Source organism: Vidua chalybeata, assembly GCF_026979565.1.
Source record: "Vidua chalybeata isolate OUT-0048 chromosome 37 unlocalized genomic scaffold, bVidCha1 merged haplotype SUPER_37_unloc_5, whole genome shotgun sequence".
NCBI lineage: Eukaryota > Metazoa > Chordata > Aves > Passeriformes > Viduidae > Vidua > Vidua chalybeata.
The window spans coordinates 14,763-37,137 of record NW_026530307.1 but is presented as its reverse complement, the minus strand read 5'-3'; the positions used below and the strand labels follow the sequence as shown (position 1 = coordinate 37,137).

General features: G+C 58.9%; 1 protein-coding gene across 1 annotated transcript; it reads right to left on the bottom strand.

Moving 5' to 3' along the window:
- Positions 1–156: 156 nt before the first annotated feature.
- Positions 157–21,659, bottom strand: LOC128782774 (integrin alpha-X-like; the record flags this gene model as incomplete). The annotated part of the gene is made up of 16 exons (XM_053933259.1): positions 21,601–21,659; positions 20,105–20,213; positions 18,553–18,647; positions 17,508–17,572; positions 16,055–16,169; positions 13,838–13,968; positions 12,478–12,623; positions 10,112–10,265; positions 9,014–9,158; positions 8,155–8,228; positions 7,028–7,250; positions 5,962–6,101; positions 4,306–4,488; positions 3,353–3,559; positions 1,671–1,801; positions 157–308 (listed from the first exon to the last, which is right to left on the bottom strand). Coding segments are annotated over exons 1-16 (2,107 nt in total), but the record flags the coding sequence as incomplete, so codon positions are not given.
- Positions 21,660–22,375: the final 716 nt, after the last annotated feature.

Below are 22,375 nucleotides of genomic sequence, written 5' to 3'. Positions count from 1 at the left end.
GGGGGGCTCAGGTGAGGTTTCGGGGGTTCAGGTGAGGTTTTGGGGGGGCTCAGGTGAGTTTGGGGTGGGGTTTGGGGGGTTCAGGTGAGGTTTGGGGGGCTCAGGTGAGGTTCAGGTAATTTTTTGGGGGGGCTCAGGTGAGCTCCGGGCTCTCACCGAAGGTGTCAGGTGTGCCCTTGCTGACGTCAAAGCAGAGCCTGGCCACGCCCAGGGGCTCGCGAAGCTCCGCCCCCTCGGGGCACTCCCGGCCCGGGATCACCTGAGGCTCGAAGGTGACGGCGAGGCGCACCTGGAGCAGCGGCGGCGACCTGGGGACACACCTGGGGTCACACCTGGGGTCACCTGGGACACACCTGGGACACACCTGGGGTCACCTGGGACACACCTGGGGTTACCTGGGGACACACCTGGGACACACCTGGGGACACACCTGGGACACACCTGGGGTTACCTGGGGACACACCTGGGACACACCTGGGGACACACCTGGACACACCTGGGGTTACCTGGGGACACCTGGGGACACCTGAAACACCTGGGAAACACCTGGGGGCACCTGGGGACACCTGGGGTTACCTGGGGACACCTGAAACACCTGGGACACACCTGGGGTCACACCTGGGACACACCTGGGGACACACCTGGGGTCACCTGGGACACACCTGGGGACACCTGAAACACCTGGGGACACACCTGGGGACACCTGGGACACACCTGGGGTTACCTGGGGACACACCTGGGACACACCTGGGGTCACCTGGGGACACACCTGGGGTCACCTGGGACACACCTGGGGACACCTGGGGTTACCTGGGGACACACCTGGGGTCACACCTGGGGTCACCTGGGGACACACCTGGGACACACCTGGGGACACACCTGGGGTCACACCTGGGACACACCTGGGGACACCTGAGACACACCTGGGGACACCTGGGGTTACCTGGGGACACCTGAGACACCTGGGACACACCTGGGGTCACACCTGGGACACACCTGGGGTCACCTGAAACACCTGGGACACACCTGGGGTCACACCTGAGACACACCTGGACACACCTGGGGACACACCTGGGGTTACCTGGGGTTACCTGGGACACACCTGGGGTCACACCTGGGACACACCTGGGACACACCTGAGACACACCTGAGGCACCTGGGGACACCTGGGACACACCTGGGGTCACCTGGACTCACCTGAGCAGCAGCACCTGGCCCAGGTGAGTCCTGGGCAGTTTCAGGTGAGTTTTGGGTGGATTTTGGGCGGTTTCAGGTGAGTTTCGGGTGGATTTTGGGCAGTTTCAGGTGTTTTGGGTCACCTGGACTCACCTGAGCAGCAGCACCTGGCCCAGGTGGGTCCTGGGCGGTTTCAGGTGAGTTTTGGGTGGATTTTGGGTGGATTTTGGGCGGATTTTGGGCAGTTTCAGGTGAGTCCTGGGCAGTTTCAGGTGAGTTTTGGGTGGATTTTGGGCGGTTTCAGGTGAGTTTCAGGTGAGTTCTGGGCAGTTTCAGGTGTGTTGGGGTCACCTGGACTCACCTGAGCAGCAGCACCTGGCCCAGGTGGGTCCTGGGCAGTTTCAGGTGAGTTTTGGGTGGATTTTGGGCGGTTTCAGGTGAGTTTCAGGTGAGTTCTGGGCAGTTTCAGGTGTGTTGGGGTCACCTGGACTCACCTGAGCAGCAGCACCTGGTCGCGCGCCCCCACGGCCAGGTCGGGCAGGTGATCCCCGCTCAGGTCCCGCCCCCCGCTCAGCGATTGGCCGAAGAAACGCGGCTGGGACGGGAACCGGGAGCCCGCGATGCGCTGGACAGGTGAGACAGGTGAGAGATGGACAGGTGAGACAGACAGGTGAGACAGGCAGGTGAGACAGGTGAGAGAGACAGGTGAGACACAGGTGAGAGACAGGTGAGACACAGGTGAGACAGGTGAGACAGACAGGTGAGAGATAGACAGGTGAGATACAGGTGAGAGACAGGTGAGACATGGACAGGTGAGATCAACAGGTGAGAGATGGACAGGTGAGACACAGGTGAGACACAGGTGAGACAGGTGAGAGATGGACAGGTGAGACACAGGTGAGACAGGTGAGACAGACAGGTGAGAGAGACAGGTGAGACAGGTGAGAGATGGACAGGTGAGACACAGGTGAGACACAGGTGAGACAGGTGAGATCAACAGGTGAGAGATGGACAGGTGAGAGAGACAGGTGAGAGACAGGTGAGATCAACAGGTGAGATACAGGTGAGACACAGGTGAGACAGGTGAGATACAGGTGAGATACAGGTAAGCCCCCCCCCAGGTGAGACAGGTGAGAACCCCCTCCCCCAGGTGAGCTCTCACCTGAGCTCTCACCTGCCCCAGGTGCCCACAGGTGAGCTCTCTCTCACCTGTCCCAGGTGTGTCCCCCCTCCCCCAGGTGAGCTCTCACCTGTCCCAGCTCCCTCAGGTGAGCTCTCACCTGCCCCAGGTGTTCTCTCTCTCACCTGCCCCAGGTGCCCCAGGTGAGCTCTCACCTCCCCCAGGTGTTCTCTCTCTCACCTCCCCCAGGTGCCCCAGGTGTTCTCTCTCTCACCTGCCCCAGGTGCCCCAGGTGAGCTCTCACCTCCCCCAGGTGTTCTCTCTCACCTGCCCCAGGTGTTCTCTCTCTCACCTGTCCCAGGTGAGTTCTCACCTCCCCCAGGTGTTCTCTCTCTCACCTGCCCCAGGTGCCCCAGGTGAGCTCTCACCTGTCCCAGGTGAGTTCTCACCTCCCCCAGGTGTTCTCTCTCTCACCTGCCCCAGGTGCCCCCAGGTGAGTTCTCACCTCCCCCAGGTGTTCTCTCTCACCTGCCCCAGGTGTTCTCTCTCTCACCTGTCCCAGGTGAGTTCTCACCTCCCCCAGGTGTTCTCTCTCTCACCTGCCCCAGGTGCCCCAGGTGAGCTCTCACCTGTCCCAGGTGAGTTCTCACCTGCCCCAGGTGTTCTCTCTCTCACCTGCCCCAGGTGAGTTCTCACCTGCCCCAGGTGTTCTCTCTCTCACCTGCCCCAGGTGAGTTCTCACCTGCCCCAGGTGTTCTCTCTCTCACCTGCCCCAGGTGAGTTCTCACCTCCCCCAGGTGTTCTCTCTCTCACCTGCCCCAGGTGTTCTCTCTCACCTGTCCCAGGTGAGCTCTCACCTGTCCCAGGTGTTGTCTCTCTCACCTGCCCCAGGTGCCCCCAGGTGAGTTCTCACCTGCCCCAGGTGTCCCCCCTCCCCCAGGTGTTCTCTCTCTCACCTGCCCCAGGTGAGTTCTCACCTGCCCCAGGTGTTCTCTCTCTCACCTGCCCCAGGTGCCCCCAGGTGAGTTCTCACCTGCCCCAGGTGCCCCCCCTCACCTGCGCTCCCTGGGCGCTGACCCCGCCAGGTGCGCCCCTGAACAGGTAAACGGCGCCGCGGGCGTCGTCCTCCAGCGGCGCCCCCACGGCCACCTCGGCGCACCTGTCCCCGTCCAGGTCGCCCAGGTGAGCCAGGCTGGCCCCGAAGCGGCCCAGGGGCTGCCCAGGTGAGCCCCGCAGGGCCGGGGCGCAGCGCAGGTGAGGAACCTGCGGGGGGGGACAGGTGAGACAGGTGAGACCAACAGGTGAGACCAACAGGTGAGGGACAGGTGGGACAGGTGAGCCCCGCAGGGCCGGGGCGCAGCGCAGGTGAGGAACCTGCGGGGGGGGACAGGTGAGACAGGTGAGACCAACAGGTGAGACCAACAGGTGAGACGGGACAGGTGGGGACAGGTGAGATCAACAGGTGAGATGGGACAGGTGGGGACAGGTGAGGGATGGGTGGGACAAGTGGGACAGGTGAGATGGGACAGGTGAGACATGGACAGGTGAGATCAACAGGTGAGATGGGACAGGTGGGGACAGGTGAGACCAACAGGTGAGATGGGTGGGACAGGTGAGATGGGACAGGTGAGACCAACAGGTGAGGGACAGGTGAGAGACAGGTGGGACAGGTGGGACAGGTGGGACAGGTGAGATGGGACAGGTGAGACAGGAACAGGTGAGACAGGTGAGACAGGTGGGACAGGTGAGACGGGTGGGGACAGGCGGGAACAGGTGAGGAACAGGTGACACAGGTGAGACAGGTGAGATGGGACAGGTGAGGTGGGGACAGGTGAGATGGGACAGGTGAGATGGGACAGGTGACACAGATGACACAGGTGACACAGATGACACAGGTGACACAGGTGAGATGACACAGGTGACACAGGTGACACAGGTGACACAGGTGACGCAGGTGAGGGAGCGCTGAGGCCCCCCGGGTGTGCCTCACCTGCCCAGGTGTGCCTCACCTGTCCCTGCAGGTCGCACAGGTGCACGCGGCCGCCGCTGCCCTCGCCGTAGAACAGCGGCGCCCCCACCAGGAGCCGCACCTGGGGCTCACCTGCCGGGGGGCGGGGCTCACCTGCCGGGGGGCGGGGCTCACCTGGGCAGGGCTCCAGCGCCAGGAGCGACGCCCCGAAATAGGAGCCCACCTGGGGAGGGGGAGACACAGGTGAGACCTGACAGGTGAGACAGGTGAGACCCGACAGGTGAGACCCGACAGGTGAGACCTGACAGGTGAGACAGGTGAGACAGGTGAGACCTGACAGGTGAGACCTGACAGGTGAGACAGGTGAGACAGGTGAGACCCGACAGGTGAGACCCGACAGGTGAGACAGGTGAGACAGGTGAGACCTGACAGGTGAGACCTGGCAGGTGAGACAGGTGAGAAAACCCAGGTGAGACCCCCCAGGTGAGACCTGACAGGTGAGACCTCCCAGGTGAGACAGGTGAGACCCCCCAGGTGGGACAGGTGAGACCCGACAGGTGAGACAGATGAGACAAGTGAGACCTGACAGGTGAGACAGGTGAGACCCCCCCAGGTGGGACAGGTGAGACCTGACAGGTGGGACAGGTGAGACCCCCCAGGTGAGACCCCCCAGGTGAGACCTGACAGGTGAGACCTGACAGGTGAGACCCCCCAGGTGAGACAGGTGAGACCCCCCCCAGGTGTGCCCCCCTCATCTGTCCAGGTGTGTCCCCTCCCCCCTCACCTGTCCCAGGTGTGACCTCACCTGTCCAGGTGTGTCCCCCCCAGGTGTGACCTCACCTGTCCAGGTGTGACCCCCTCACCTGGACAGGTGTGTGACCTCACCTGTGTCCCCGTGGTGTGGGCCAGCACCGTCCAGGTGTTACCCCCAGGTGTGACCTCACCTGTCCAGGTGTGACCCCCCAGGTGACCTCACCTGTCCCAGGTGTGTGGCTCACCTGTGTCCCCGTGGCGTGGGCCAGCACCGTCCAGGTGTGACCTCACCTGTCCCAGGTATGACCTCACCTGTCCAGGTGTGACCTCACCTGTCTAGGTGTGCAGCTCACCTGTGTCCCCGTGGAGTGGGCCAGAACCGTCCAGGTGTGACCCCCCTCACCTGTCCAGGTGTGTCCCCTCCCCCCTCACCTGTCCAGGTGTGACCCCCCCAGGTGTGACCTCACCTGTGTCCCCGTGGCGTGGGCCAGCACCATCCAGGTGTGACCCCCAGGTGACCTCACCTGTCCAGGTGTGTCCCCCCAGGTATGACCTCACCTGTCCAGGTGTGACCTCACCTGTGTCCCCGTGGCGTGGGCCAGCACCGTCCAGGTGTGACCCCCCCAGGTGTGACCTCACCTGTCCAGGTGTGACCCCCCAGGTGTGACCTCACCTGTCCAGGTGTGACCCCCTCACCTGTGTCCCCGTGGCGTGGGCCAGCACCGTCCAGGTGTGACCCCCCCAGGTGTGACCCCCTCACCTGTCCCAGGTATGACCTCACCTGTCCAGGTGTGACCTCACCTGTCCAGGTGTGACCCCCCCAGGTGTGACCTCACCTGTCCAGGTGTGACCCCCTCACCTGTGTCCCCGTGGCGTGGGCCAGCACCGTCCAGGTGTGACCCCCCCAGGTGTGACCCCCTCACCTGTCCAGGTGTGACCTCACCTGTGTCCCCGTGGCGTGGGCCAGCACCGTCCAGGTGTCGCCGGGCCGCAGCAGCAGGACCCTGCCCAGGTGAGCGAACCTGGGCGCGCCCAGCGCCAGCGCCCAGGAACCGCCCAGCGCCAGGGGCGTGGCCGAGTAACCTGCGCCAGGTGAGCCCAGGTGAGCCCAGGTGAGCCCAGGTGAGCCCAGGTGTGCCCAGGTGAGGATTTTGGGGGTTTCAGGTGAATTTTTGGGGGTTTCAGGTAAATTCCAGCGCCCAGGAACCGCCCAGCGCCAGGGGCGTGGCCGAGTAACCTGCGCCAGGTGAGCCCAGGTGAGCCCAGGTGAGCCCAGGTGAGCCCCAGGTGAGCCCAGGTGAGCCCAGGTGAGGATTTTGGGGGTTTCAGGTGAATTTTTGGGGGTTTCAGGTGAAATTTTGGGGATTTCAGGTGAATTTTTGGGGGTTTCAGGTGAAATTTTGGGGATTTCCAGGTGAATTTTGGGGATTTTCAGGTGAATTTCGGGGATTTTCAGGTGAATTTTGGGGGATTTTCAGGTGAATTTTGGGGATTTCAGGTGAATTTCGGGGATTTTCAGGTGAATTTTTGGGGATTTCAGGTGAAATTTTGGGGATTTCAGGTGAATTTGGATGCCCAGGTGTGAATTTTTGGGGATTTCAGGTGAATTTTGGGATTTTCAGGTGAATATTTTGGGATACTTCAGGTAAATTTCTCTGCCCAGGTGTGAACTTTCCCTGCCCAGGTGATCCCACCCCCGTGCCCAGGTGTGCCCAGGTGTGCCCAGGTGTGCCCAGGTGTATTCCAGGTGCGCCCAGGTGTGCCCAGGTGTGTCCCAGGTGCATCCCAGATGCGCCCAGGTGTGCCCAGCTGTGCCCAGGTGCGCCCAGGTGTTGCCCAGGTGTGCCCAGGTGTGCCCAGGTGTTGCCCAGGTGTGCCCAGGTGTGCCCAGATGTTGCCCAGGTGTGCCAAGGTGTATCCCAGGCGCCCCAGGTGTTCCCAGGTGTGCCGAGGTGAGTTCCCAGGTGTGCCCAGGTGTGCCCAGGTGTGCCCAGGTGTGCCTCCCTTACCCAGGTAAGCATCCCTGGCGTCCTCAGCGTCGCCCAGGTGCTCTCCAGGTGTGCCCAGGTGCTCTCCAGGTGTGCCCAGGTGCTCTCCAGGTGTGCCCAGGTGCTCTCCAGGTGTGCCCAGGTGCGCTCCGGAGCCGTTGAGGAAGGTGCGCGCCCCTCCCCCGTAGGCGAAGGCGCCCCCGGCCCAACCGAAGGCACCGACGGCGCCCAGGACAGGCCCGGCCTGCCGGACACTGCGGTCAGTGGTCACTCAGGGGTCAGGGGTCACTCAGGGGTCACTCAGGGGTCACTCATTGGTCACTCAGGGTCACTCAGTGGTCACTCAGGGGTCACTCAGCGGTCACTCAGGGGTCACTCAGGGGTCACTCAGGGGTTACTCAGTGGTCACTCAGGGGTTACTCAGGGGTCACTCAGCGGTCACTCAGGGTCACTCAGGGGTCACTCAGGGGTCACTCAGCGGTCACTCAGGGGTCACTCAGTGGTCACTCAGGGGTTACTCAGTGGTCACTCAGGGGTTACTCAGGGGTCACTCAGCGGTCACTCAGGGTCAGTGGTCACTCAGTGGTCACTCAGCGGTCACTCAGGGTCAGTGGTCACTCAGGGGTCACTCAGGGGTCACTCAGGGGTCACTCAGAGGTCAGTGGTCACTCAGCGGTCACTCAGGGTCAGTGGTCACTCAGGGTCACTCAGTGGTCACTCAGTGGTCACTGGTCACTCACTGGTCACTCACTGGTCACTGGTCACTCATTGGTCACTCAGTGGTCACTCAGTGGTCACTCAGTGGTCACTCATTGGTCACTCAGTGGTCACTCAGCGGTCACTCAGTGGTCACTCAGCGGTCACTCACTGGTCACTGGTCACTCAGTGGTCACTCAGTGGTCACTGGTCACTCAGTGGTCACTGGTCACTCAGTGGTCACTCAGTGGTCACTCAGCGGTCACTCATTGGTCACTCAGTGGTCACTCAGCGGTCACTCAGTGGTCACTGGTCACTCAGTGGTCAGTGGTCACTCAGTGGTCACTCAGCGGTCACTCACTGGTCACTGGTCACTCAGTGGTCACTCAGTGGTCACTCAGTGGTCACTCAGTGGTCAGCGGTCACTCAGTGGTCACTCAGCGGTCACTCACCGCGCTGACCGTTGCGCTGAACCCCTCCTGCGCCATCTCCAGCTGGAAGGAGCTGCCGTGGGCGGGGCTTGTGCCTGGGGGCGGGGCCAGGTGAGCGGGCACCGCCCAGGTGTGACCCCAGGTGTGCCCAAAATATCCCCAGGTACCCCCCAGGTGAGTTCCCGACCCTGCCCAGGTGCCCCCAGGTGTGTCCCAGGTGTCCCCAGGTGTATCTCAGGTGTGCCCAGGTGTGCCCAGGTGTGCCCAGGTGTGTCCCAGGTGTGCCCAGGTGTATCTCAGGTGTGCCCAGGTGTGCCCAGGTGTGCCCAGGTGTGCCCAGGTGTGTCCCAGGTGTGCCCAGGTGCCCCCAGGTGTGCCCAAAATATCCCCAGGTGTGCACAGGTGAGTTCCCAACCCTGCCCAGGTGTGCCCAGGTGCCCCCAGGTGTGCCCAGCTGTGCCCAGGTGTATCTCAGGTGTGCACAGGTGTGCCCAGGTGCCCCCAGGTGTGCCCAGGTGTATCTCAGGTGCCCCCAGGTGCCCCCAGGTGTGCCGAGGTGAGTTCCCAACCCTGCCCAGGTGTGCCCAGGTGCGCCCAGGTGTGCCCAGGTGTGCCCAGGTGCGCCCAGGTGTATCCCAGGTGTGCCCAGGTGCGCGCAGGTGTATCTCAGGTGTGCCCAGGTGTATCTCAGGTGTGCCCAGGTGTGCCCAGGTGTGCCCAGGTGTGCCCAGGTGTATCTCAGGTGTGCCCAGGTGTATCCCAGGTGTGCCCAGGTGTATCTCAGGTGTATCTCAGGTGTGCCCAGGTGTGCCCAGGTGTATCTCAGGTGCCCCCAGGTGCGCCCAGGTGTGCCCAGGTGCGCCCAGGTGCGCCCAGGTACCCTCGATGGCGAAGATCTTCTGGCGCAGCTGGCTCTGGATGCCGCTCAGCGCCTCGAAGTTGTCGACGCGGAACAGGTGGGCGGGGCCCGAGGAGATCACCTGCAGCTCCCGCTGCGCCTCCGCCCGCGCGAACGCGCTGCCCACCTGCCCAGGTGAGCACGGACAGGTGAGGGCAGGTGGGACAGGTGGGCGTGGACAGGTGATGGGCGTGGACAGGTGAGCACGGACAGGTACGGACAGGTGAGGGGGAATGGACAGGTGAGGGGGCGTGGACAGGTGAGGGGGCGTGGATGGACAGGTGAGGGGGAATGGACAGGTGAGGGGGCGTGGACAGGTGAGGGGGAGTGGATGGACAGGTGAGGGGATGTGGATGGACAGGTGAGGGGGCGTGGACAGGTGAGGGGGAATGGACAGGTGAGGGGGAATGGACAGGTGAGGGGATGTGGATGGACAGGTGAGGGGATGTGGATGGACAGGTGAGGGGGCGTGGACAGGTGAGGGGGAGTGGATGGACAGGTGGGCGTGGACAGGTGAGGGGGCGTGGTCAGGTGAGCATGGACAGGTACGGACAGGTGAGGTGGGCGTGGACAGGTGAGGGGCGTGTGGACAGGTGAGGGGGAATGGACAGGTGAGCATGGAGATGGATGGATGGACAGGTGGACATGGTGGATACGGTGGACATGGAGATGGACAGGTGGGATGGACAGATGGACAGGTGGACAGATGGACAGGTGGACAGATGGACAGATGGACAGGTGGACAGATGGACAGATGGACAAGTGGACAGGTGGACAGACAGGTGGCCAGGTGGACAGACAGGTGGACAGACAGGTGGACAGATGGACAGGTGGGCAGATGGACAGATGGACAGATGGACAGATGGACAGATGGACAGGTGGACAGATGGACAGACAGGTGGACATGTGGACAGATGGACAGGTGGACAGGTGGACAGATGGACAGGTGGACAGACAGGTGGACAGACAGGTGGACAGACAGATGAACAGATGGACAGATGGACAGGTGGACGGACAGGTGGACAGACAGGTGGCCAGGTGCGCCGGCCGGCCCCACGGCCCCGCTGACCGCCGGCTCACCCCGATGGCGTAGCGAGTGACCGCCATGGCTTCGGCCAGCGGCAGCACGTCCGGGTAGTCCAGGGGGTCGCCGAAGCGCTCGCCGTCGGTCACCACGATCAGGATGCGCCGCGCGCCGGCCCGAGCGCCGCGCCCGGCCACGAACATCTTCTGCCTGCCGGTCAGCGCGGCCGGACGCGGCCGGGGGAGCGGTCAGCGGTGGCCAGATGTGGCCAGGGGAGCGGTCAGGGGTCAGCGCGGCCGGACGCGGCCGGGGGAGCGGTCAGCGGTGGCCAGATGTGGCCAGGGGAGTGGTCAGTGGTCAGTGGGGCTGGACGCGGCCGGGGGAGCGGTCAGCGGTGGCCAGATGTGGCCAGGGGAGTGGTCAGTGGTCAGTGGGGCTGGACGCGGCCGGGGGAGCGGTCAGTGGTCAGCAGGGTCAGAGGTCTGCAGGGTCAGAGGTCAGCGGGGTCAGCGGTCAGTGGTCAGTGGGGCTGGACACAGCCGGGGGAGTGGTCAGTGGTCAGCAGGGGTTGGATGTGGCCAGGCGAGTGGTCAGTGGTCAGCGCGGCCGGACACGGCCGGGGGAGCGGTCAGTGGTGGCCAGATGTGGCCAGGGGAGTGGTCAGTGGTCAGTGGGGCTGGACACGGTCAGGGGAGTGGTCAGTGGGGCCGGACACGGCCGGGGGAAATGGTCAGTGGTCAGTGGGGCTGGACACGGCCAGGGGAGTGGTCAGTGGTGGCCAGATGTGGCCAGGGGAGCGGTCAGTGGTCAGCGCGGCCAGACACAGCCGGGGGAGCGGTCAGCGGTGGCCAGATGTGGCCAGGGGAGTGGTCAGTGGTCAGTGGGGCTGGACGCGGCCGGGGGAGCGGTCAGTGGTGGCCAGATGTGGCCAGGGGAGTGGTCAGTGGTCAGTGGGGCTGGACGCGGCCGGGGGAGCGGTCAGCGGTGGCCAGATGTGGCCAGGGGAGCGGTCAGGGGTCAGCGCGGCCGGACACGGCCGGGGGAGCGGTCAGCGGTGGCCAGATGTGGCCAGGGGAGCGGTCAGGGGTCAGCGCGGCCGGACACGGCCGGGGGAGCGGTCAGCGGTGGCCAGATGTGGCCAGGGGAGCGGTCAGTGGTCAGTGGGGCTGGACGCGGCCGGGGGAGCGGTCAGTGGTCAGCAGGGTCAGAGGTCTGCAGGGTCAGAGGTCAGCGGGGTCAGCGGTCAGTGGTCAGTGGGGCTGGACACGGCCAGGGGAGTGGTCAGTGGTGGCCAGATGTGGCCAGGGGAGTGGTCAGTGGTCAGTGGGGCTGGACATGGCCAGGGGAGTGGTCAGTGGTCAGCAGGGCCGGACACGGCCGGGGGAGCGGTCAGTGGTGGCCAGATGTGGCCAGGGGAGTGGTCAGTGGTCAGTGGGGCTGGACACGGCCGGGGGAGCGGTCAGCAGGGGCCAGATGTGGCCAGGGGAGTGGTCAGTGGTCAGTGGGGGTTGGATGTGGCCAGGGGAGTGGTCAGTGGTCAGCAGGGCCAGACACGGCCGGGGGAGCGGTCAGAGGTCAGCAGGGTCAGAGGTCAGCGGGGTCAGCGGTCAGTGGTCAGTGGGGCTGGACACAGCCGGGGGAGTGGTCAGTGGTCAGCAGGGGTTGGATGTGGCCAGGCGAGTGGTCAGTGGTCAGCGCGGCCGGACACGGCCGGGGGAGCGGTCAGTGGTGGCCAGATGTGGCCAGGGGAGTGGTCAGTGGTCAGTGGGGCTGGACACGGTCAGGGGAGTGGTCAGTGGGGCCGGACACGGCCGGGGGAAATGGTCAGTGGTCAGTGGGGCTGGACACGGCCAGGGGAGTGGTCAGTGGTGGCCAGATGTGGCCAGGGGAGTGGTCAGTGGTCAGCGCGGCCGGACGCGGCCGGGGGAGCGGTCAGTGGTGGCCAGATGTGGCCAGGGGAGTGGTCAGTGGTCAGTGGGGCTGGACGCGGCCGGGGGAGCGGTCAGCGGTGGCCAGATGTGGCCAGGGGAGTGGTCAGTGGTCAGTGGGGCCGGACACGGCCGGGGGAGCGGTCAGTGGTGGCCAGATGTGGCCAGGGGAGCGGTCAGTGGTCAGTGGGGCTGGACGCGGCCGGGGGAGCGGTCAGTGGTCAGCAGGGTCAGAGGTCTGCAGGGTCAGAGGTCAGCGGGGTCAGCGGTCAGTGGTCAGTGGGGCTGGACACGGCCAGGGGAGTGGTCAGTGGTCAGCAGGGCCGGACACGGCTGGGGGAGCGGTCAGTGGTCAGCGCGGCCAGACACGGCCGGGGGAGTGGTCAGCAGGGGTTGGATGTGGCCTGGGGAGTGGTCAGTGGGGTCAGTGGTCAGTGGGGTCAGCGGGGTCAGTGGTCAGCGGGGTCAATGGTCAGCGGTCAGCGGTCACTCACAGGACGCTCTGGATGGCCGTGGCCGTGTAGGTGGCGCCGGTGAGCTGCCGGACGTTCCGCAGGAGCCGCGCGGGGTCCGGAAACTTCCGGAAGGTCTTGAAGTCAAAGTGGTCTTGGATGGTGTGGGAGAACTGGGTGAGGGAGAACTGGACAGATGGACAATGAGTGACCACCGGAATGGCCACTCCGGACCGCCCCCGATGACCAACGGCTGCTGGCGGTCACTGCGCAGGGTCAACGGGATGAATGACCCAAGATGACCACTGGGTGGTCAACGGTCAGTGTCCATTGAGCCGATGACCCAAGATGACCACTGGGTGGTCAATGGTCAGTGTCCATGGCACCGATGACCCAAGATGACCAATGACCACTGGGTGGTCACCACTCAATGTCCATGGACACAAATGACCCCAGATGACCACTGGGTGGTCAACGGTCAATGTCCATGGACATGAGTGACCCAAGATGACCAATGGTCATTGGGTGGTCAATGGTCAATGTCCATGGGGATGAATGACCCAAGATGACCACTGGGTGGTCACCACTCAATGTCCATGGAGATGAATGACCCAAGATGACCACTGGTCATTGGGTGGTCAATGGTCAGTGTCCAAGGACATGAATGACCCAAGATGACCACTGGGTGGTCAATGGTCAATGTCCATTGGGATGAATGACCCAAGATGACCACTGGGTGGTCAATGGTCAATGTCCATGGAGATGAATGACCCAAGATGACCACTGGGTGGTCAACGCTCAATGTCCATGGAGATGAATGACCACAGATGACCACTGGGTGGTCAATGGTCAATGTCCATTGGGATGAATGACCCAAGATGACCACTGGGTGGTCAATGGTCAATGTCCATGGAGCCGATGACCCAAGATGACCACTGGGTGGTCAACGGTCAATGTCCATTGAGCTGATGACCACCCAATGACCACTGGGTGGTCAACGGTCAATGTCCATTGGGATGAATGACCCAAGATGACCACTGGGTGGTCAACGGTCAATGTCCATTGAGCCGATGACCGCAGATGACCACTGGGTGGTCAATGGTCAATGTCCATTGAGCCGATGACCACCCAATGACCACTGGGTGGTCAACGGTCAATGTCCATGGAGCCGATGACCCAAGATGACCAAATGACCACCGGCTGGTCACCGCTCAACCTCAATGACCGCCAACGCTCATTGAGGGTTCACCACTCAACGCCCACCCATCCAAACCACCCCAGGTGACCAAATGACCACCGCGAGCTCGCCGCTCCGTCCCACCGCCCCTTGACCGCCCCGCCATGACCGCTGACCACCGGGGGGGGCGGGTGTGTCCCTCACCTGGCCCAGGTGAGCGCTCACCTGCGCGTCGTCGTCCCGGAAGCGCCGCATCACCTCGGCGATGAAGGTCTTCATGGTCTGGAAGTCGTGCTGGGCGATGCTGCCCGAGCCGTCCATCAGGAAGGCGATGTCCATCGAGGGCTTCGGACACGCTGCGGACGGAGTGACCGCGGCCCCCGAGTGACCGCGGCCAGGCCACCGAGTGACCGCGGCCACCGAGTGACCGCGGCGAGGCCGGACGGGAGGGACGCCAGGGGTTTTTTTGGGGGGTGGGGCGAGAGAAAGCTCGGTTTTGGGGAGGAAGGTCCGGAAAAAAAGCGATTTTTGGGGGTTCTACCTCGTCCAGGTCAACGAAAATGTGAATTTTGGGGTGAAAAAACCAAATTTTGGGGTTCTACCATCTCCAGATCAACGAAAATGTGAATTTTGGGGTGAAAAAACCCAAATTTTTGGGGTTCTACCATCTCCAGATCAACAAAAATGTGAATTTTGGGGTGAAAAAACCAAATTTTGGGGTTCTACCATCTCCAGATCAACAAAAATGTGAATTTTGGGGTGAAAAAAACCCAAATTTTGGGGTTCTACCATCTCCAGATCAACAAAAATGTGAATTTTGGGGTAAAAACCCAAATTTTGGGGTTCTACCATCTCCAGATCAACAAAAATGTGAATTTTGGGGTGAAAAAACCAAATTTTGGGGTTCTACCATCTCCAGATCAACAAAAATGTGAATTTTGGGGTGAAAAAACCAAATTTTTGGGTTCTACCATCTCCAGATCAACGAAAATGTGAATTTTGGGGTGAAAAAACCAAATTTTGGGGTTCTACCATCTCCAGATCAACGAAAATGTGAATTTTGGGGTGAAAAAACCAAATTTTTGGGGTTCTACCATCTCCAGATCAACAAAAATGTGAATTTTGGGTGAAAAAAACCCAATTTTTGGGGTTCTACCACCTTGATATCAATAAAAATGTTGATTTTGGGGTGGAACCTCCAAAAAACCCAATTTTTGGGGTTCTACCTCCTAGATATCAATGAAAACATGGATTTTGGGTGAAAAAACCAATTTTTGGGGTTCTACGGCCTCAATGTCAACAAAAACGTTGATTTTGGGGTGAAAAACCCGATTTTTGGGGTTCTACCTCCTCGATATCACACAAAAAGTCAAGATGACCGTTGGGTGGTCATTGGTCAGTGTCCATGGCCATGAGTGACCACAGATGACCACTGGGTGGTCACCAATGTCCATCGAGCCAATGACCAAAGATGACCACTGGGTGGTCAATGGTCAATGTCCATGGAGATGAATGACCCAAGATGACCAATGGTCATTGGGTGGTCAACGGTCAGCATCCATGGACATGAATGACCCAAGATGACCAATGGTCATTGGGTGGTCAACGGTCAGCATCCATGGACATGAATGACCACAGATGACCATTGGGTGGTCAATGGTCAGTGTCCATGGACATGAATGACCACAGATGACCATTGGGTGGTCAACGGTCAATGTCCATGGAGCCGATGACCACAGATGACCACTGGGTGGTCACCACTCAATGCCCATGGAGCCGATGACCACAGATGACCATTGGGTGGTCAACGGTCAGTGTCCATGGACATGAATGACCCAAGATGACCAATGGTCATTGGGTGGTCAACGGTCAGCGTCCATGGACATGAATGACCACAGATGACCACTGGGTGGTCAACGGTCAATGTCCATGAAGTCGATGACCACAGATGACCACTGGGTGGTCAACGGTCAGTGTCCATGGACATGAATGACCCAAGATGAGCACTGGGTGGTCAATGGTCAATGTCCATGGACATGAATGACCCAAGATGACCAATGGTCATTGAGTGGTCAGTGGTCAGTGTCCATCGAGCCGATGACCACAGATGACCACTGGGTGGTCAATGGTCAATGTCCATGGAGCCGATGACCCAAGATGACCATTGGGTGGTCAACGGTCAATGTCCATGGACATGAATGACCACAGATGACCACTGGGTGGTCAACGGTCAATGTCCATGAAGTCGATGACCACAGATGACCACTGGGTGGTCAACGGTCAGTGTCCATGGACATGAATGACCCAAGATGACCACTGGGTGGTCAATGGTCAATGTCCATGGACATGAATGACCGCAGATGACCACAGATGACCACTGGGTGGTCACCACTCAATGTCCATGAAGTCGATGACCACAGATGACCACTGGTCATCCCCTACCTGGGAAGGCGGCCGGGAGGCTCCGGACCGGCCGGAGCGCCGTGTCCAGCTGGACGCAGAAGCCGTTGAGGTGGACGTTGACCCCGCACACCTGGGGGACGATGGGGCCGCACACCTGGACGAGGAAATTTCGGGGTGCCCGGCCCCGATTCCGCCTCAGAAACGGCGATTTTGGGCAAAACGCCGCCGGAACGAAAATCTGGGGTTCCACCTCCACCAAAAAAACCAAAATTTGGGGTGGAACCTCCGAAAAACGGAAATTTTGGGGTGGAACCCTCCGAAAAACCCAAATTTTGGGGTGAAACCTCCTAAAAAGCCCCAAAGAACCCCAAATTTTGGGGTGGAATCTCCTAAAAATCCCAAATTTTGTGGTGGAACCTCCAAAAAAACACAAATTTGGGGTAACACCTCCAAAAAACCCAAATTTCGGAGTGCCCGGCCTTGATTCCGCCTCAGAAACGGCGATTTTGGGCAAAACGCCGCCGGAACAAAAATCTGGGGTTCCACCTCCACCAAAAAACCCAAAATTTGGGGTGGAACCTCCGAAAAACGGAAATTTTGGGGTGGAACCGCCCAAAAAACCCAAATTTTGGGGTGAAACCTCCTAAAAAGCCCCAAAGAACCCCAAATTTTGGGGTGGAATCTCCTAAAAATCCCAAATTTTGTGGTGGAACCTCCAAAAAACCAAAATTTTGGGGTGGAACATCAAAAGACCCAAATTTTGGGGGGAAACCTCCAAAAAACTACAAATTTTGGGGTGAAACCTCCTAAAACCCCCAAATTTTTGGGTGGAACCTCTAAAAAACCCAAATTTTGGGGTAACACCTCGTAAAACCCCAAATTTTGGGGTGAAACCTCCCAAAAAACCCAAATTTTGGGGCAAAACCTCCTAAAACCCCAAAATTTGGGACAAAACCACCCAAAACCCAAAAATTTGGGACAAAACCTCCTAAAAAACCCAAATTTTGGGGAGAAAATCCCCAAAAACCCCAAATTTTGGGATGAAACCTCCCAAAACCCCAAATTTTTTGGAGGAACCTCTGAAAAGCCCAAATTTTGGGGCAAAACCTCCCAAAAAACCCCAAATTTTGGGATGAAACCTCCCAAAAAACCCAAATTCTGGGATGAAACCTCCCAAAACCTCCAAATTTTGGGGCAAAACCTCCTAAAAAACCCAAATTTTGGGACAAAACCTCCCAAAAACCCCAAATTTTGGGATGAAACCTCCCAAAACCTCCAAATTTTGGGGCAAAACCTCCTAAAAAATCCAAAAATCCTCAAATTTTGGGATGGAACCTCCCAAAAAAACCCAAATTTTAGGACAAAACCTCCCAAAACCCCCAAATTTTGGGGCAAAATCTCCCAAAAAATCCAAATTTTGGGACAGAACCTCCCAAAAACCCCCAAATTTTGGGGAGAAAATTCCCCAAAATCCCGAATTTCGGGGTCTCACCAGCGCCGAGTCCTCTCCGGCCGCCAGCGCCAGCCCCAGCGCGGAGGAGACGGCTCCGGGGGGCCCTGGGGAATTTGGGGAGGGGTCTCACCTGTGGGTTCCCCGGAATTTGGGGAGGGGTCTCACCTGGAGATCCCAAATTTGGGGAGGGGTCTCACCTGTGGGTACCCCCTGGGAATTTGGGGAGGGGTCTCACCTGGGGGTCCCGAATTTGGGGAGGGGTCTCACCTGTGGGGATCCCGAATTTGGGGAGGGGTCTCACCTGGGGGTCCCAATTTGGGGAGGGGTCTCACCTGTCTGTCCCAAATTTGGGGAGGGGTCTCACCTGGAGATCCCAAATTTGGGGAGGGGTCTCACCTGTGGGTACCCCCTGGGAATTTGGGGAGGGGTCTCACCTGGGGGTCCCGAATTTGGGGAGGGGTCTCACCTGTGGGGATCCCGAATTTGGGGAGGGGTCTCACCTGGGGGTCCCAATTTGGGGAGGGGTCTCACCTGTCTGTCCCAAATTTGGGGAGGGGTCTCACCTGGAGATCCCAAATTTGGGGAGGGGTCTCACCTGTGGGTACCCCCTGGGAATTTGGGGAGGGGTCTCACCTGGGGGTCCCGAATTTGGGGAGGGGTCTCACCTGGGGGTTCCAATTTGGGGAGGGGTCTCACCTGTCTGTCCCAAATTTGGGGAGGGGTCTCACCTGGGGGTTCCCCCGTGGAATTTGGGGAGGGGTCTCACCTGGGAATCCCAAATTTGGGGAGGGGTCTCACCTGTCCCCCCTGAATTTGGGGAGGGGTCTCATCTGGGAATCCCAAATTTGGGGAGGGGTCTCACCTGTCCCCCCTGAATTTGGGGAGGGGTCTCATCTGGGAATCCCAAATTTGGGGAGGGGTCTCACCTGTGGGGGGGTTCCCTGGAATTTGGGGAGGGGTCTCACCTGTGGGGGGGTTCCCCCTGGGAATTTGGGGAGGGGTCTCACCTGTGGGGGGGTTCCCCGGAATTTGGGGAGGGGTCTCACCTGGGGGTTCCCCCGTGGAATTTGGGGAGGGGTCTCACCTGGCGCCCGCAGCTCCCGGCACGTTCCCGAGCCGAAGGCGCAGCCGAAGGCGGCTCCGGAGCCGTTCCCGGCCCGGGGGGCTCCAACCAAGAGCCTGGCGGGAATTCCGGGAAATTTGGGGGGAAAATTCGGGAATTTTGGGGAAATTTGGGGAAATTTGGGGAAATTTGGGGGTGGGTTTGGGATTTTTGGGGAAAATTTGGGGGAATTTTGGGGAAATTTGGGGAAAAATTGGGGAATTTGGGGATTTTGGGGGGATTTTGAGGAAATTTGGGGGTGGGTTTGGGATTTTTGGGGAAAATTTGGGGGAATTTTGGGGAAATTTGGGGGAATTTGGGGAAAAAATGGGAAATTTGGGGATTTTTGGGGGGAAAATTGGGGAAAATTTGGGGGAATTTGGGGGAAATTGGGGAAAATTTGGGAAATTTGGGGGAAATTTGGGGAAAAATTTGAGATTTTTGGGGAAATTTGGGGGATTTTGGGGATTTTTTTGGGGGTTTCGGGGACTTTGGGGAAAATTTGGGGATTTTGGGGGAAAATTTGGGGGAATTTAGGGGGAATTTAGGGGGGTTGGGAAATTTGGGGATTTTGGGGGAAAATTTGGGGAAGATTTGGGGGGATTTGGGGAGAATTTGGGGCATTTTGGGGAAAAATTGGGGGAATTTGGGGGGTTTTGGGGAAAATTTGGGAGATTTTGGGAGAATTTGCGCGATTTTGGGGGGAATTTGGGGAAATTTGGGGAAATTTTGGGGGCATTTTGGGAAATTTGGGGGATTTTTGGGGAAAATTTGGGGAAAATTTGGGGCATTTTGGGGGGATTTGGGGGGATTTTGGGGATTTTGGGAAAATTTGGGGAAATTTGGGGAAATTTGGGGGATTTTTGGAAGGATTTTTGGGGGAAATTTGGGGCATTTTGGGGATTTGGGGGGAAATTTGGGGATTTTTGGGGTGAATTCCGGGGATTTTGGGCAAATTCCAGGAAATTTTGGGGAGATTTGGGAAAAAATTGGGAAAATTTAGAGAGATTTTGGGGACCTTTGGGGATTTTTGGGGAAATTTGGGGGGATTTTGGGGAAAAATTGGGAAAATTTGGGGAGATTTTGGGGTAATTTCGGGGTGGTTTTGGGGTTTTTTGGGAGCATTTTTGGGGTGATTTTGGGGTTATTTTTGGATAATTTTGGGGTAATTTTGGGGTGATTTGGGGGATAAATTTAGGAGAATTTCGGGGTTATTTTGGGGATAATTTCGGGGTAATTTCGGGGTTTTTTGGGAACATTTTCGGGGTGATTTCGGGGTGGTTTTGGGGTGATTTTGGGGATAAATTTAGGGTAATTTCGGGGTGTTTTTGGGGTAATTTCGGGGTGTTTTTGGAGCATTTTTGAGGTGTTTTTGGGGTGATTTCGGGGTGATTTGGGGTGATTTTGGGGGTTTTTGGGGAGCAATTTTGGGGTGATTTTGGGGATAAATTTAGGGTAATTTCGGGGTGGTTTTGGGGTGTTTTTTGGGGTGTTTTTGGGGTGATTTGGGGCGATTTTGGGGTTCCCAGTTTACCATCCGCCGGCTCCGGTCCCAAACTGGGCCACGCTGGCGCCGAAGCCGCTGCCGGGGGTCCCCGGGAACACCTGGGGGGTCTCCAGGTCCAGCCCCCAGGTGAGCAGGGCTGGGGGGGGGGGGGCGGGGTCACACCTGGACGGGCCCACACCTGGCCAGGTGTCCACCCCCGTGTCCGAGTGTCCAGTTGTCCATCCCAGTGTCCATTTGTCCACCCCAGTGTCCATTTGTCCACTCCAATGTCCATTTGTCCACCCCCGTGTCCATTTGTCCACCCCAGTGTCCATTTGTCCACCCCAGTGTCCATTTGTCCACTCCAATGTCCATTTGTCCACCCCCGTGTCCGAGTGTCCATTTGTCCACCCCAGTGTCCATTTGTCCACCCCAGTGTCCATTTGTCCACCCCCATGTCCATTTGTCCACCCCGTGTCCATTTGTCCACCCCCATGTACATTTGTCCACCCCAATGTCCGAGTGTCCATCCCCATGTCCATTTGTCCACCCCAATGTCCATTTGTCCACCCCAATGTCCATTTGTCCACCCCAATGTCCATTTGTCCACTCCAATGTCCATTTGTCCACCCCAATGTCCCTTTGTCCACCCCAATGTCCATTTGTCCACCCCAATGTCCCTTTGTCCACTCCAATGTCCATTTGTCCACCCCAATGTCCATTTGTCCACTCCAATGTCCATTTGTCCACCCCAATGTCCCTTTGTCCACTCCAATGTCCATTTGTCCACCCCAATGTCCATTTGTCCACTCCAATGTCCATTTGTCCACCCCAATGTCCCTTTGTCCACTCCAATGTCCATTTGTCCACCCCAATGTCCGAGTGTCCACCCAATGTCCGAGTGTCCACTCATTGTCCGAGTGTCCACTCGGGTGTGCCCAGGTGTGCCCAGCCCCAATGTCCAGGGGGGTCCCAACCCCCAATGTCCGAATGTCCACTCATTGTCCGAGTGTCCAGCTGTGCCCAGCTGTGCCCAGGTGTGCCCAGCCCCAATGTCCGGGGGGGTCCCCAATGTCCGAGTGTCCACTCATTGTCCGAGTGTCCGAGTGTCCACCCGGGTGTGCCCAGGTGTGCCCAGCCCCAATGTCCAGGGGGGTCTCCAATGTCCACTCCGCCCCAATGTCCGAGTGTCCACTCATTGTCCGAGTGTCCAGCTGTGCCCAGGTGTGTCCAGGTGTGCCCAGCCCCAATGTCCAGGGGGGTCCCCAATGTCCGAGTGTCCACTCCACCCCAATGTCCAAGTGTCCACTCATTGTCCGAGTGTCCACTCATTGTCCGAGTGTCCGAGTGTCCACTCGGGTGTGCCCAGGTGTGCCCAGGTGTGCCCAGGTGTGCCCAGCTGTGCCCAGCCCCAATGTCCAGGGGGGTCCCCAATGTCCGAGTGTCCACTCATTGTCCGAGTGTCCGAGTGTCCACTCAGGTGTGCCCAGGTGTGCCCAGGTGTGCCCAGGTGAGTTCCCAGGTGTGCCCAGGTGTGCCCCCACCTGTGCCCAGCAGCGCCAGCAGCTCCCGCGGCTCCATCGCGGCTCCTCCGCGCCCCGAAAAAGCGGAACCGGGGGGGGGGGGGAGGGGCAGGAAGGGGTGGGGGAGGGGCAGGAAGAGGGGGGAGGGGCGGGGCATTTTTGGGGTGAAAAAAAACCAGAAAAATAAAAAAAAAATTAATTAATTAATTAAAAATGAAATTAATTAATTTAAGCAAAAGGGGGCGGGGGAAAAAATGTGGTGGGGAGGGGGAGGGGCAGGAAGGGGTGGGGGAGGGGGAGGGGCGAGGCATTTTTGGGGTGAAAAAAACCCGGAATAATTAAAAAAAAAATTTAATTAATTAATTAAAAAAATTTTAATTAATTTAAGAAAAGGGGTGCGGGGGAAAAAAAATGTGGGGAGGGGGGTGGGGGAGGGGCAGGAAGGGGTGGGGGAGGGGTAGGAAAGGGGTGGGGGAGGGGCGGGGCATTTTTGAGGTGAAAAAAAACCGGAAAAATTAAAAAACAAAAAATTAAATTAATTAATTAAAAATGAAATTAATTAATTTAAGCAAAAGGGGGCGGGGGAAAAAAAAATTGGGGAGGGGCGGGTGGGGGAGGGGCGGGGTGAGAAATTTTGGGGTGAAAAACCCCGGATTTAAAACAATTAAGTAAAGAAATTAATTAAAATAAAAAGGGGGCGTGGCCGGGAAAAATGGGGAGGGGGAGGGGGAGGGAAATTTTGGGGTGAAAAAAAACCCCGAATTTAAAATAATTAATTAAAGAAATTAATTAAAAT